Source organism: Thamnophis sirtalis, unplaced genomic scaffold (genome assembly GCF_051295495.1).
Source record: "Thamnophis sirtalis isolate CommonGarterSnake01/CBP01778 unplaced genomic scaffold, rThaSir2_p1.2 scaffold_3, whole genome shotgun sequence".
NCBI lineage: Eukaryota > Metazoa > Chordata > Lepidosauria > Squamata > Natricidae > Thamnophis > Thamnophis sirtalis.
In genome coordinates this window covers 166115447-166128916 of record NW_028261383.1, presented here as the reverse complement: position 1 = coordinate 166128916, position 13470 = coordinate 166115447, and the positions used below count along the sequence as shown (strand labels likewise).

The 13470-nt window shown below is 37.3% G+C and overlaps 1 protein-coding gene across 1 annotated transcript; it reads left to right on the top strand.

The window, feature by feature from the left end:
* Positions 1-4660: 4660 nt before the first annotated feature.
* On the top strand, positions 4661-5599 carry LOC148048345 (olfactory receptor 1L6-like). The gene has a single exon (XM_087707918.1). It carries the CDS (start codon positions 4661-4663, stop codon positions 5597-5599), a length of 939 nt encoding a protein of 312 aa, XP_087564044.1.
* The last annotated feature ends 7871 nt before the right edge of the window (positions 5600-13470 follow it).

Sequence of the window (13470 nt, the reverse complement as noted above, 5' to 3'; positions counted from 1 at the left end):
CCCAGCTGGAGAATGATGCAGTAAGACAATTGCAGGGTGCTGATGTTAGATTTGTGAAGGCGTAAAACTTTATGAAGCATCTTTATTCTTGCCAAAGGAGCAGAAATTCACATATTAACAGTGAGCACCATAAACAGGCATAGTTGCAAAATAACAAATAGGAAATCGTTGTCTTCATTCTTCTGGTAGATCTGTTTGGAAAATGAAGCCTAATTGGGAAGTAAAATAAAATAATTTCCTAAAACACTTCATTATACTAAACTGTTTGGCTTCTTATTCACCATGCTAGAGATTAATTTCAAAGGTATTGATCCCCAGTCAAGTTCTTCCTTGGCGTGTTCTCCATCACAACTGAGATTATTGCATTTCCAAAAAAGGGAATTTTGTTGTTGTGTTTGGAAATGTAATGACCTTTGTAAGGCAGTTTATATTTACATATTCAGGTGCTTATTCTAGTATGTCTGGGGTTATCTACTTCAGGTAGAATTTACACATCTTACACGATCACATTGAGAGCAAATGCTCCTGACCCCCCCATCCTGAAAAATGTGGATGAAATGCACATGGATAATTCTCTTTTCAGCAGTAGTCCTCCCAAACTCCTTGCTCTTTATATTTGATATTCCTTAACCCTGATGGCATTTTGCAAAACTTTGGACTTCAAAAATAATCCAATAATTCAATGGAGAATGGAGTAAAATGCTACTCACTGGAAGCATTAATCACAAAAGCTTGAACATTTTGGACATGTAATGTGAAGGGTAGAGAAAACCCTGGAGAAGACACTGGCCTCGTAAAAAATGCAGGCAACTGAGACACCAACAGTGAAGTAATTACATACCATTTATCACTAACCTCAGACATAGTGCAGACGACTAGAACTACAGGACCCTGGACAGCTCCATTCTTTTGCTGAACTGGAGATCCGGCTCTCAGATCTTGAATTATTTGTTTATTACCGTCTCCATATTATTTTCCTGCTTAAAAGGGCTGTATACAACAAACAAAGCAAATTATAAAACTAGAAATAGCTCTAAAAAGCAACATTTAAAAGAAGATGGAGGATAAAGAGACATTATAAAGGAGAGACTGATCTTTGCATAACCAAATTTTCAAAAAGAAATGAAAATTACATTTTAAAAGAAAACCTTTGTCCATTTCAGTAATGTCCATATACATCACAGAATCTCATAAAAAGATATCTTATTTTAACTTTGACCAAATAACCAACTTTGTATTCCTTATTTTTACTTTGAAAATTTTAATCTTTAAAGTTCATCAGACACTCACATCAGTCACATCAGTCCTCACAGGGTTGTTGTTATGGGGATAATAGGAGGACGGTGTGTTGGATACGTTCACTGTCTTAAGTTATTTGTAAAATAACAAAGATGGAATGCAAATTAAGTAAGTAAATAAATATTGTAAGATTTAATCCCTCTTCCATTCTTCTTTATCCCATTGCATAGACTTCTTCAAGCCTCTGTTGTAAATCCAATTAAAAGACAGGTAATTCTCTTGGTGTAATTTTGTAAATCCCAACTCTAATCAGGGATTTTTATTCTTCTTTTTGCCTATAATATTTAGTCCCTTCTAATGTCTAATTTAAATAATAAAATCTCTAATCTCAATTATGACCTATAGTAGACAAAATAAACCTGGTTCCCCCCAAACGCTGTTTATTTTATATAATTAATTCCAACTGAGGTAAAAGTTTCAATATTCCAAATTTGTCTGGATACTTAATTAATTTATAACTTTCTTGGATCAAAATCTTATTTATGTTATTGCCGTTTATTTCATTTTTAAAAAAGTTCATAAATATATAGTTCTTTTCTTTGGTTTATCTTCAAACTCATTAACAGATTTTCAAACATCTTTTTAAACATCTTCAATACTTTTAAGATAACTAAATAGGCAATTTCTGAAAGTGATTAGGTTAGTGAATCAAGAGCCTTTAAAAGACTGTGCCATGGTTATGAGCTTGATGATTCAGCCTTTCATTTTCCAAAACCTGGGAAGACCATCATCTCAACAACAAAGAAGTTTCCATTTTTAAATGGAAAGTTGAAGACATGACAATAATAATTATAAACATTTTTAGTTCTAGGCTCATTGCCACTTCCTTCAAGGTTAAACACATTACTCTCTCCCTGAAACAGGCCACCTCCACAGCATGGACCCAATTGCAGGGATCTCAACAACCTGGGAAGGACCTAGATATAGGCAGCTTGGAGAATCCTGCCCACTTCGTCAAGAGTCAACAATTCAAACTCATCCCAGATTACAATGCAAGACCCAGGCATTTTAGCCAGAGGTTCCTAGTCCACCTCTGAGTGGATCTGCATGATTTATTATAATCCTAGCAGCTAGATTATTCCTCGCAGCAGCCCTTCAGATGACCCTACGGTCCACCCTTCCCCAACCAACACAGTGTGGCTGGATGGCCATTGGCAGACACAAAAAGAAATATGGACATTTCATAGTTTTTTATAATAGGTAATCCAGTATATGGATTATGCTATCAACATATCATCACACTTTTGCCAAGCAAGTGCAAAGTTATACAGATAATAGGAAGCTTCATGGATATTGTTTGTGCAGACGAGGAAATTTGTGGCAACTGCAGGAAACCTGACAACAGGCAAATACTTACCTTCCTCTGAAAGAGAAAGTTATGAAGGAGGGCCATTCTAAAGTGTGCAAGAGGAAAATGCTTTCTCCATGGGAGGAATAAAATAATTGGGAAAGGCTAATCAATTCTTTCAAAAAATGGTCCTTGTAATTGAACCTCTCACAATAATTTAAATGCAGGAATGATCAACGAAAACTTTTTACAATAAGGGAATAAAATAGTACATTTAACCCTGCAAAATAAGCTATTCTGAAATGCAAACTGAAATAGCTGAATGGAAAATAAGCAATATTAAGACTGCAGTGGTATGTTCTCAGTGTTTGCAACTGGATGAAACTGTTATGCAGATTTTCCCACTGGGTGTTGTTGCTATCGATTCATTTAAGCTTTCAAAGAGACTTTTTCTAAAGCTGGTGATATATATTGATAATCCTCCATCAGATTAGAAAAAGCAAGTCCTACTCTGATCTATAATGTTAATATACTCGTGATAGCGATTTCCTAATATAAGTCTGTACATTATAACTGGTGACGTTTGCCACTGGGAAGTAAATTTCTGGAGATCCAACATATTGAGAGAAATACTGTTTGTCTTAATAAAGTCTTGTTTCCTAAAAAAAACCCAACCAGTTATGTTTGGTATCCACCAACCTAGCCAATTTTAGATAGTTTGGTATTCCTGCTGTATATTTTATTTTTGATTAACAAGTTCCCTGAAGAATGTCCTCATAACTTGTACTTTCTTTCCTTGGGGAGTTCAATGAAGATGAATTATCTTCATCTCATTACAATAAGGGTCCTATTTATGCCAGTGCCAAGGCATTTCTGCTTCAGGAATGAAAAGGTTACACTGCAAAGACTTTGTTCTTAAGTAAATGATGGCATAACAAAAGAGATCCATTTTTAATGAAAACATCAAGACTTCTGGTTCCTGTAGAGATATGGTAGAGTATCCAATTATACTTTATGGGCAAATCATATGATCTTGTTGGTGCATTATTCAGCTGTATTCCCCATTTTCCTTTGTGTCTGTATAGATAACAACATATAACTGTGCACACCTTGCTGCCACATTCTTTGAACTCAGTGCTTTCTCAGCACATTTTATCTGAATGAACCATAGAGCAAGGCAGTTGCAAAGTTCTCCTCTCTGTCATTATTGTGGTTCTATTTTCCCCATGCAAACTGCCTTTTGGCAAATGGGGAGATACATACCGGGTGGCATAATGGAGGTACTGGTGAAAAAGAAGCCTGGAGAATGAGACTTTGAATTAGAAAAGGATTGTTATCTCTTTGTTCAGAGTGTAGACAGGGTGGGGAATCAGACTGGGAGAAAAATGACATAATTAAAAGGACTATTGCTTAGTGGAAACTTTGCACATAATAAGTCACAAAAGCAGCCTTTGAACTTTAACATGTGGGGGAAAAAGTTTGCCTGAAAAATATGAGTTTGGTTCCTACCTGTCAGTGTAAACAGTAATGGGGAGATGGATAAATGTTCTGCACAGAAGGAGGCAGTCTGCTCTATTCCCCTAAATTAAGCCATTTCAGCTTAAATAGTTACCACTTCATAGGAAGAAGGAACTGGGTGATTGGCAAAGGAATCCTGGAGCCCTTTTGTCAAGAAAAAAAAATCCTTAACTGATCAGTCCAATTGCAGAAATTTTTCTTTTACTGTCTAATCCCCTATTTTAACACCCATAAATAATTTGCCATTGTACATTCTGAAAACAAACAAAACTCTTGTAACATATCAAAAAGATTCTCAGTTGCTTGGAAAAAGTGAAAGAGGGGAGAATTATGCAGAGATTAATGGCCATATTTGGAGGGAATGGCTTTTTCAGTTGTTGGAATGCAAATTAAAATAAGCTGTATGCCTTTCAAAAGAGAAATTCCTATGAATATATTTAACAACTGTAAATATTTTCTTTCTTTCTCCCAAACTAGTTTAGTATTTTTGGAGCCAGCTGAAATACAGAGCAGAGAAGTAGACAAGAACTTGGTCCTAAATGCCTGAGTTGCAGGATGAACACAGAAGAGAAGAATCAAACCATCTTTGCTGGATTCATCCTTCTGGGTTTCTCCTCCTCACCAGACCTCCAAGGTGTTCTCTTTCCCATCTTCCTCTGTATGTACTTGCTTTGTCTGCTAGGGAACCTCTTGATAATCTTGCTGATCTTCTCTAATGCCAGCCTCCTCCAAGCTCCCATGTATTTCTTCCTCTGCCACTTGTCACTGGCTGACCTTGGATTTACTTCTGCTACAATACCTAAATTGCTCTACAACTTAGCGACCCTGACTAAAGCAATATCCCATAATGGTTGCCTCACACAGATGTATTTCTTTATGAGTTTTGCTACAACAGATACTTTTCTCCTGGCCTCCATGGCATATGATCGCTATGTAGCCATCTGCCGCCCATTGCACTATGCCAGAGTTATGAGCTTCAAGTGTTGCCTTCTGTTGGCTGCTTGCTGCTGGCTCCTGGCTCATTTCCACGCCTTGTTGTACATCCTGTTGGTATCTAATTTTACCTTCTGTGCTTCCCGAGAAATCCCCCATTTTTTCTGTGACCTCCATCCTTTATTGAAAATCTCTTGTTCTGACAACTCCGTTGTTGATAAACTTATTTTCAGCGAAGGGACAGCAATTATCCTTGGGCCTCTGCTGCTCATTGTTTTCTCTTATGTCTTCATTGTCCTGAAGGTGGTGAAGCTTCCATCTAAGTCCAAAAAGTCCAAAGCTTTCTCTACTTGCAGTGCCCACCTCACCACTGTGGCTTTGTTCTATGGCACAGTGCTAGGCACCTACCTCCGCCCATCATCTTCCTATTCTGTCTCGAGGCTGAGAGTGGCCTCAATATTCTACACAGTAGTCACCCCTATGCTCAATCCTTTCATATACAGCCTGAGGAACAGCGAGATACATGCAGCCATCAAGAGACTGGTGAGGAATTGGTTTTAATGGAGCCACCTTGGGTACAAATAAGCATGGCTATTAATGGTCAATGTTCTCTAGCATTTAGAGCATACCAGTTTTTCTCTTATTCTCTTGTCTGTAAAAGCATAGCAAAAGTCAACAAGCTTACTTTTTATATTAGCCGTTTCCCAACATAAAAAGGTGCCTGCAGATCTGTCAATAACATTATAAGCCATTTTATTCCATGAAATAAAATTCAACTGTCAGAAAATACACTACTTTTGGACAGCTTATTGTCTGAAAGAACTTCTGCAATGACTTTTCACATTGGTGGTTTTCTGCAGGCTATCAGAGCTGTTGCTCTCATCACAAGGCAGGGTTTTTATAAGTTGCGTTTGCTCAATAAGAAAGATTGTTTATTTAACGGGGAATATTTTGGCTGAAACATTTGAAGTAATGGATGTTTATTGTTGCTTTTATGGAGCTTTAAGGGTGCTTAAAGTACTGTGTAAACGTTTGTGTGTCTCTGTGGGTGTTCAATTGATTATTGGCTATTGTAGATTTCTTGGCTACATTGTTCTGTTTTCCTATTGCCTTTTTTCTACAGAGAGTGACCAGCTCAATGTCACCCAGGTGCCTTTGAGCCTAAGGCAGGATAGAGCTCATTGACTCCTGGTTTCCAGTCTGGTGTCTTCAGCCCCTACACTAAATCCCTAAATTTCCATTAGTTTCTCCTTACAAATATTTGCTGGTAATGTATATTCTTATTACAGGAGAAATTTGAGAGTATGAATTATTAACTATCCTTCAGTTGATATTTCTACATGTTTACTGAGTTGGTTCAATTTTTCTGATTAATTTTGTTTGCTTTTATTCTGCCCTTAAATAAGTTTCTTTTTAAAAAAAACCATGGCTGTTATGCATCAATATGAAATACCAGGTAACCAGCTTCAATTCTATGTTACAAGAGTCTGAAACCAGTTACAGTGAATTGTCAACTCGTCTTCTGTCAGATTTCTGTCTTCCTAAATCACAGCTCTTGATTTTCTTGCTGTCAACCAGAACCATCTCCCAGTGCCAAATATTTGAAATGAAATCACAGGAATGTTTAAAATCACAGGAATGTTTAAAAGCGATCTTTGATTTGCTTGCCATATATTGGGAATTAAGTCTCCAAATTTAAAACTATCTGTCTTTTGCTAACTTGTATTTTGGGGCCAGAAGTTCTCTCTCTGTCTAACCTACCTCACAGGGATGTTGTGGGGAAAAATGGGTGGACCATTATTTAGATTCTATGTTGTCTTGAGTTCTTGTATGAAACATATGATATACTATAAGTCAAAGAAACAAATACAATATATCACCTTTCTCCATGCCTATAATATATCAGTACAGTTATTCCAAAAATAGCAGAAGCAGTAAATCGTATTATTTCTGTTTTGTTAAAACATATGTTTGAAAATAAATGTTTCAATACAAATAAAATATAATGCAAATCAGTAACTATACCATCAGTTGTTCTTATTGTTTTGGTCATAATTAATAAAGGGATGAAGGTATCTACAGTATAAAATCTAATCCTTTCTGTCTTTCTTTTTTGATTTGTGTAGATTTCAAATCCTATGATATTTGTTTCTAACCAAGCAGTTTATTATTAATTAAATCTTTATTATGATTAGAGACCGGTACTAGAAAGTATAGAAAATACATCAGAATCTAAAAAATAATAATTATAAAAAGTTAAAAATATAAAACAGAAGCATATATAAAAACCAGAAGTCTAAAATGTATCTAAAAAGAGGAGCACTAAATGGGTATAAGGGAGCATAAAGTTTAGTATGTAACAGACTAAATCTATTCCAGTGCAGAGCCCGCTAGAATTTCCAAACTAGATGTTCATTCAAGTTTCTGAGTATGCTGAGTGTTCTGATCATTTATTTGACTATAGCTATTATTACTTTATCCTATACATAATATTCAAAGTTTTACATTTAACTAAATTTTATTGTGACATTTCATTTCATCATCCTGTGTCCTTCCAGAAATAGTGCAGTCCAATATCTCTTGCCATTTGTCGAATCTGTATTCTAAGTGTTTTCTTGATAAGTCTTATGTGGACTTCTCTTGACAACTTGTTGTTCATTGGATATCTTAAAAGAATTCGAAACCCTCCATCTGTTTCTTTCATCTGCTTGACTTTTGTTATCGTTGGTGCTTCTGCCGAAATTACTCTAATTGTTTTTGCCAAATTTTCTCCCCTTTCTTCATCTATGTTTTGACATCTGAGATAGAGTTTCAGTTCATCAATTTCTCCTTTCCATATTCGGCACTTATCATTTCCCTCCACACTCGATTTGCGGTCAATGTCAACAATTTTCTTATCACTTTCACTTTAATTTTTTGTACTCTGTCCTCAAATTTCATCATTGTTTTATAAGTATTCTCAACTCTTCCCTCCAGAAAGTTTTTTTCTCTAGAAAGAGAAAAAAATTGTTTAAAGATTACGATCCATCTGAGCCTTGCGAGGAAAGAGGCTTTTAATCCACAAACTCAAAAAATGGGAAAAGTATAGAGGAAGAAGGGGAAAAAAAGACCAGTCCAGTTTAAAAGTAAGAGGCATTTGTACAAAGTCCATCCATAAAAAACAAACAAAATTAAAGTGAAAAAAATAACACAATAGTTTTAAACCAGGGTAAATTTGCCACTTGTTTCCTCCTGTCTTCAATTTTATTTTAACTCTGAGACTTTGGGGTTTTCTCTTCTCTAATAATAAATGTTTTTCTCACCATTTTGACACATTGTCTCTCCTGTGCTGCTTCCATTTCAGGGGCTTGTCCCAACATTCTGCAGCCATATTGGCTGCTTCTCTTGTAGCCGGCAAAAAGAGTTTTTTGCTGGATCAATCAGGGGCTTTGCAATGCCCCTGAGATCAGCAGGACATGCCCTTCATTATCACCGTTCCTTCAGAACGGTTAGATCCAAAAAAGATCATCCAGCAACAAAGATATCGACAGCAATCCTGGAGCCCCAAGATTGCATATCGTGTTGTAGCGACGTCAAGCTCCCCCTCTTCTGAGTTGCATTCTTTCATCATTTTAGTCATTGTCTATCCGCTGCAGGATGAAGGCCTCTTCCGCATGTTTCCAAACAATATGGTCATAAATACATAGTACTTTCCCCCCCCAAAATATACTTTTTTATTTTCCATTTTCATAACATACAATCACATGTATACTATTACATAGCCAGTATCCTATTATATTAAGTAGTAATTACATCAGTTCCTCTTGTCATCAACACCCAGAAAGATAAAAACCCATTGTTAGCTCTTCTGCTGTCCATACACCTCTTTCTTCTACCTCTCTCCTACCTCTCTCTTTAGTTAATGGCTCCCCTATGGGGGGAGGAAGTAATGACTGTAGTTTTGTCCCAGGGACAAGTGAGCTTTTTGAAACCGGGGGGGGGGGGACTTTTGAATAGGGTTTTGCTTAGAGACCATTCCAAGTTTTAATCTTCTTCAACCAATTAATAAGTCTGTGCTGGTCAATTGTGCAGCTGTTACTGTTTAATTTAGTATTAAATCACTCCTTCCCTTTGAAGTTTTAAACTCTGTAGAAATTCAAAGCTCAAACAGTGTTACGAAGCTGCTCGGCGCCATTTTGAGTGTCTCTTTAGCAAGTAAGATATCAGAAGGAATTCTTGTAAAAAATGACGCTAAGGATTAATACAAACAATTAAGAGTTCACATGTACAGGTTCTGCTCGTCTTGGATTCAGTAAATCAAATTTTGTTTTGTTCTGAGGATTTGAGGTTTGCTTTGTGCTGCTAATCACAGCAGGAATTCCTGGCGCGGAGACAATTCTGTCATCGGCTGGCCTTCCTCCCCTCCCAGAGATGATCTGCGAGAGTTAGTTGGCACGTTGCCTGGCACAATTAGCTCACTTATCTCCTTGGCCTGAAGAAAAGGTAAACAAGCTGTAAGATGGCTGATGGATTGCTCATCCGACAGACCAGGATTCTGGAGCTGTAACGACCAGCTCCTACCAGCAAGCCCCCTCAAACCGGAAGTCAATATATAGTACTTTTCTTTGGGTTATCTTCAAACTTATTAACAGATTTTCAAACATCTTTTTGAACATCTTCAATACTTTTAAGATAACTAAATAGGCAATTTCTGAAGGTGATTAGGTTAGTGAATCAAGAGCCTTTAAAAGACTGTGCCATGGTTATGAGCTTCATGATTCAGCCTTTCATTTTCCAAAACATGGGAACAGCAGGCATCCAAGGCAAAGATAGGTGTTCTCCCATCTTCTCCATGTCCAGATGGAGAAGGAAGACCATAGGTTCTGAAGAACCAGTGTATTCCCCAGTTCTTCAGTCTTTGGCATGGTTATCATCTCCATTCTCCATGGAGAAGTGTTTGCTTGCCATCCTTCCCCTCAGATTGCACACCAGTTTTGAATGAGGAAATGCAACTCTTTGCAGAGAAAGAGATTAAAGACAGAGAATTCTAGGATATAGCCCCCTCTAAAATTTACAACCTTTCAATCTTGATGCAATTAAGACAGAACATCAACTTGAACAACGCAGAGTTGATATGTATGAATAGGTATCAACAATCTATTAATGATACCATACCCTAAACTGATACATTATGGTTTTATGTAGATGTTAAACAAGAGAGGAGAGATTATTGAGCCCTGTGTCACCTCATATTGAAGGGCTGAAGATGTAGGGGCAGAGATCTAACTCTCTGTCAATACTAATTGGAAATTGCCATGAAGGGAAGAGGAGAACCAACCTAACATGGTGCCCCCATTTCCCAAACTTCACAGCCAGCCCAGAAAGATATTATAACTGATTGTATCCAAAGCTGCTGAGAAATCAAGGAGAGGTCAATGGATGCACCATCCCCTCCCAACAGCATCAAAAGTTATTGACAAGCATAATTATTACTGACTCCATACTAAATCCCTGAACCCTGGCTGGAACAGTTACAAATAATTTGCTTCCTTCAAACTTCTTTGCAACTGGAATCTGACCATCATCTCAACAACAAAAAAGGTTCCATTTTTAAATGGAAAGTTGAAGACATGACAATAATAATTATAAACATTTTTAGTTCTAGGCTCATTGCCACCTCCTTCAAGGCTAAAGACATTATTCCCTCCCTGAAACAGGCCACCTCCACAGCATGGACCCAATTGCAGGATCCTCTTGAGGGATCTCAACAACCTGGGAAGGACCTAGATATAGGCAGCTTGGAGAATCCTGCCCACTTCCTCAAGAGTCAACAATTCAAACTCATCCCAGATTACAATGCAAGACCCAGGCATTTTAGCCAGAGGTTCCTAGTTCATATCTGAGTGGATCTGCATGACTTATTATAATCCTAGCAGCTAGAATATTCCTCGCAGCAGCCCTTCAGATGATCCTGTGGTCCACCCTTCCCCAAGCAACACAGGGTGGCTGGATGGCCATTGGCAGACACAAAAAGAAATATTGACATTTCACAGTTTTTTATAATAGGTAGTCCAGTATATGGATTATGCTATGAACATATCATCACACTTTTGCCAAGCAAGTGCAAAGTTATACAGATAATAGGAAGCTTCATGGATATTGTTTGTGCAGACGAGGAAATTTGTGGCAACTGCAGGAAACCTGACAACAGGCAAATACTTACCTTCCTCTGAAAGAGAAAGTTATGAAGGAGGGCCATTCTAAAGTGTGCAAGAGGAAAATGCTTTCTCCATGGGAGGAATAAAATAATTGGGAAAGGCTAATCAATTCTTTAAAAAAATGAACCTTGTAACTGAACCTCTCACAATAATTTAAATGCAGGAATGATCAACGAAAACTTTTTACAATAAGGGAATAAAATGGTACATTTAACCCTGCAAATTAAGCTATTCTGAAATCAGTGGTGGGTTTCAAAAATTGTTCGAACCTACTCTGTGGGTGTGGCCTCCTTTGTGGGAGTGGCTTGCCGCCCATGTGACCGGATGGGAGTGGCTTGCCCCCCATGTGACCAGATATGAAGATGCTGATGACACTTGTCAGAACCACCTTAAATTACCTCACACACTGCACTGGCATGCATAAGAATATGATGTAAACTTGTTTTTTAAAAGGCATCTTTGGTTTGCGTTAAAATAACTTCAACACACGCAATGTTCTGATTGCACCATGAACACAGTAGTCATCCTTACCTTTCACAGAGGCGCTGAATTTTATAAATATGGGCAGGATAGTGTAGAATAATCATATTCAAGGACCAGTGGTGGGTTTCAAAACATTTTGGAACCTCTTCTGTAGGTGTGGCCTGCTTTCCGGGTCCACTGGTGGAACCTCTTCTAACCGGTTTGGTAGATTTGACGAACCGGTTCTACCGAATAGGTGCGAACTGGTAGGAACCCACCTCTGTTTGAAATGCAAACTGAAATAGCTGAATGAAAAATAACCAATATTAAGACTGCAGTGGTATGTTCTCAGTGTTTGCAACTGGATGAAACTGTTATGCAGATTTGCCCACTGGGTGTTGTTGCTATTGATTCATTTAAGCTTTCAAAGAGACTTTTTCTAAAGCTGGTGATATATATTGATAATCCTCCATCAGATGAGAAAAGGCAAGTCCTACTCTGATCTATAATGTTAATATACTCGTGATAGGGATTTCCTAATATAAGTCTGTACATTACAACTGGTGACGTTTGCCACTGGGAAGTAAATTTCTGGAGATCCAACATATTGAGAGAAATACTGTTTGTCTTAATAAAGTCTTGTTTACTAAAAAAAAAAACCAGTTATGTTTGGTATCCACCAACCTAGCCAATTTTAGATTGCTTGGTATTCCTGCTGTATATCTGCACATATTCTCCCCTTATTAGAGAGATTGCCAGGGAGGGCAGACAATTTTTATCTAGGCTTTCTCCTCCAGGACACTAACCCGGTTACTACATATGCAGTGGCAAAGTTCTGTGCTGTTGCAATGTCCATAAGAAAAAAATTGGCTACAGAAGTATAGTACCATCTTGTACCAATTATCTGGACATCCCTCTAACAATCTTTGGACCATTATGTTATTATCCACTTTTAATGTCAATACTTTTAAATTATATTTTAATGTTAGTATTTTTTAATATAGTGTAAAAACTAATGTGTATTGCTGGTCTTTGACCGTAATAAAGATTTTACTTACTTTACTGCTGTATATGTTATTTTTGATTAACAAGTTCCCTGAAGAATGTCCTCATAACTTGTACTTTCTTTCCTTGGGGAGTTCAATGAAGATGAATTATCTTCATCTCATTACAATAAGGGTCCTATTTATGCCTGTGCCAAGGCATTTCTGCTTCAGGAATGAAAAGGTTACACTGCAAAGACTTTGTTCTTAGGTAAATGATGGCATAACAAAAGAGATCCATTTTTAATGAAAGCATCAAGACTTCTGGTTCCTGTAGAGATATGGTAGGGTATTCAATTATACTTTATGGGCAAATCATATGATCTTGTTAGTGCTTTATTCAGCTGTATTCCCCATTTTCCTTTGTGTCTGTATAGATAACAACATATAACTGTGCACACCTTGCTGCCATATTCTTTGAACTCAGTGCTTTCTCAGCACATTTTATCTGAATGAACCATAGAGCAATGCAGTTGCAAAGTTCTCCTCTCTGTCATTATTGTGGTTCTATTTTCCACATGCAAACTGCCTTTTGGCAAATGGGGAGATACATACCGGGTGGCATAATGGAGGTACTGGTGAAAAAGAACCCTGGAGAATGAGACTTTGAATTAGAAATGGATTGTTATCTCTTTGTTCAGAGTGTAGACAGGGTGGGGAATCAGCCTGGGAGAAAAATGACATAATTAAAAGGGCTATTGCTTAGTGGAAACTTTGCACATAATAAGTC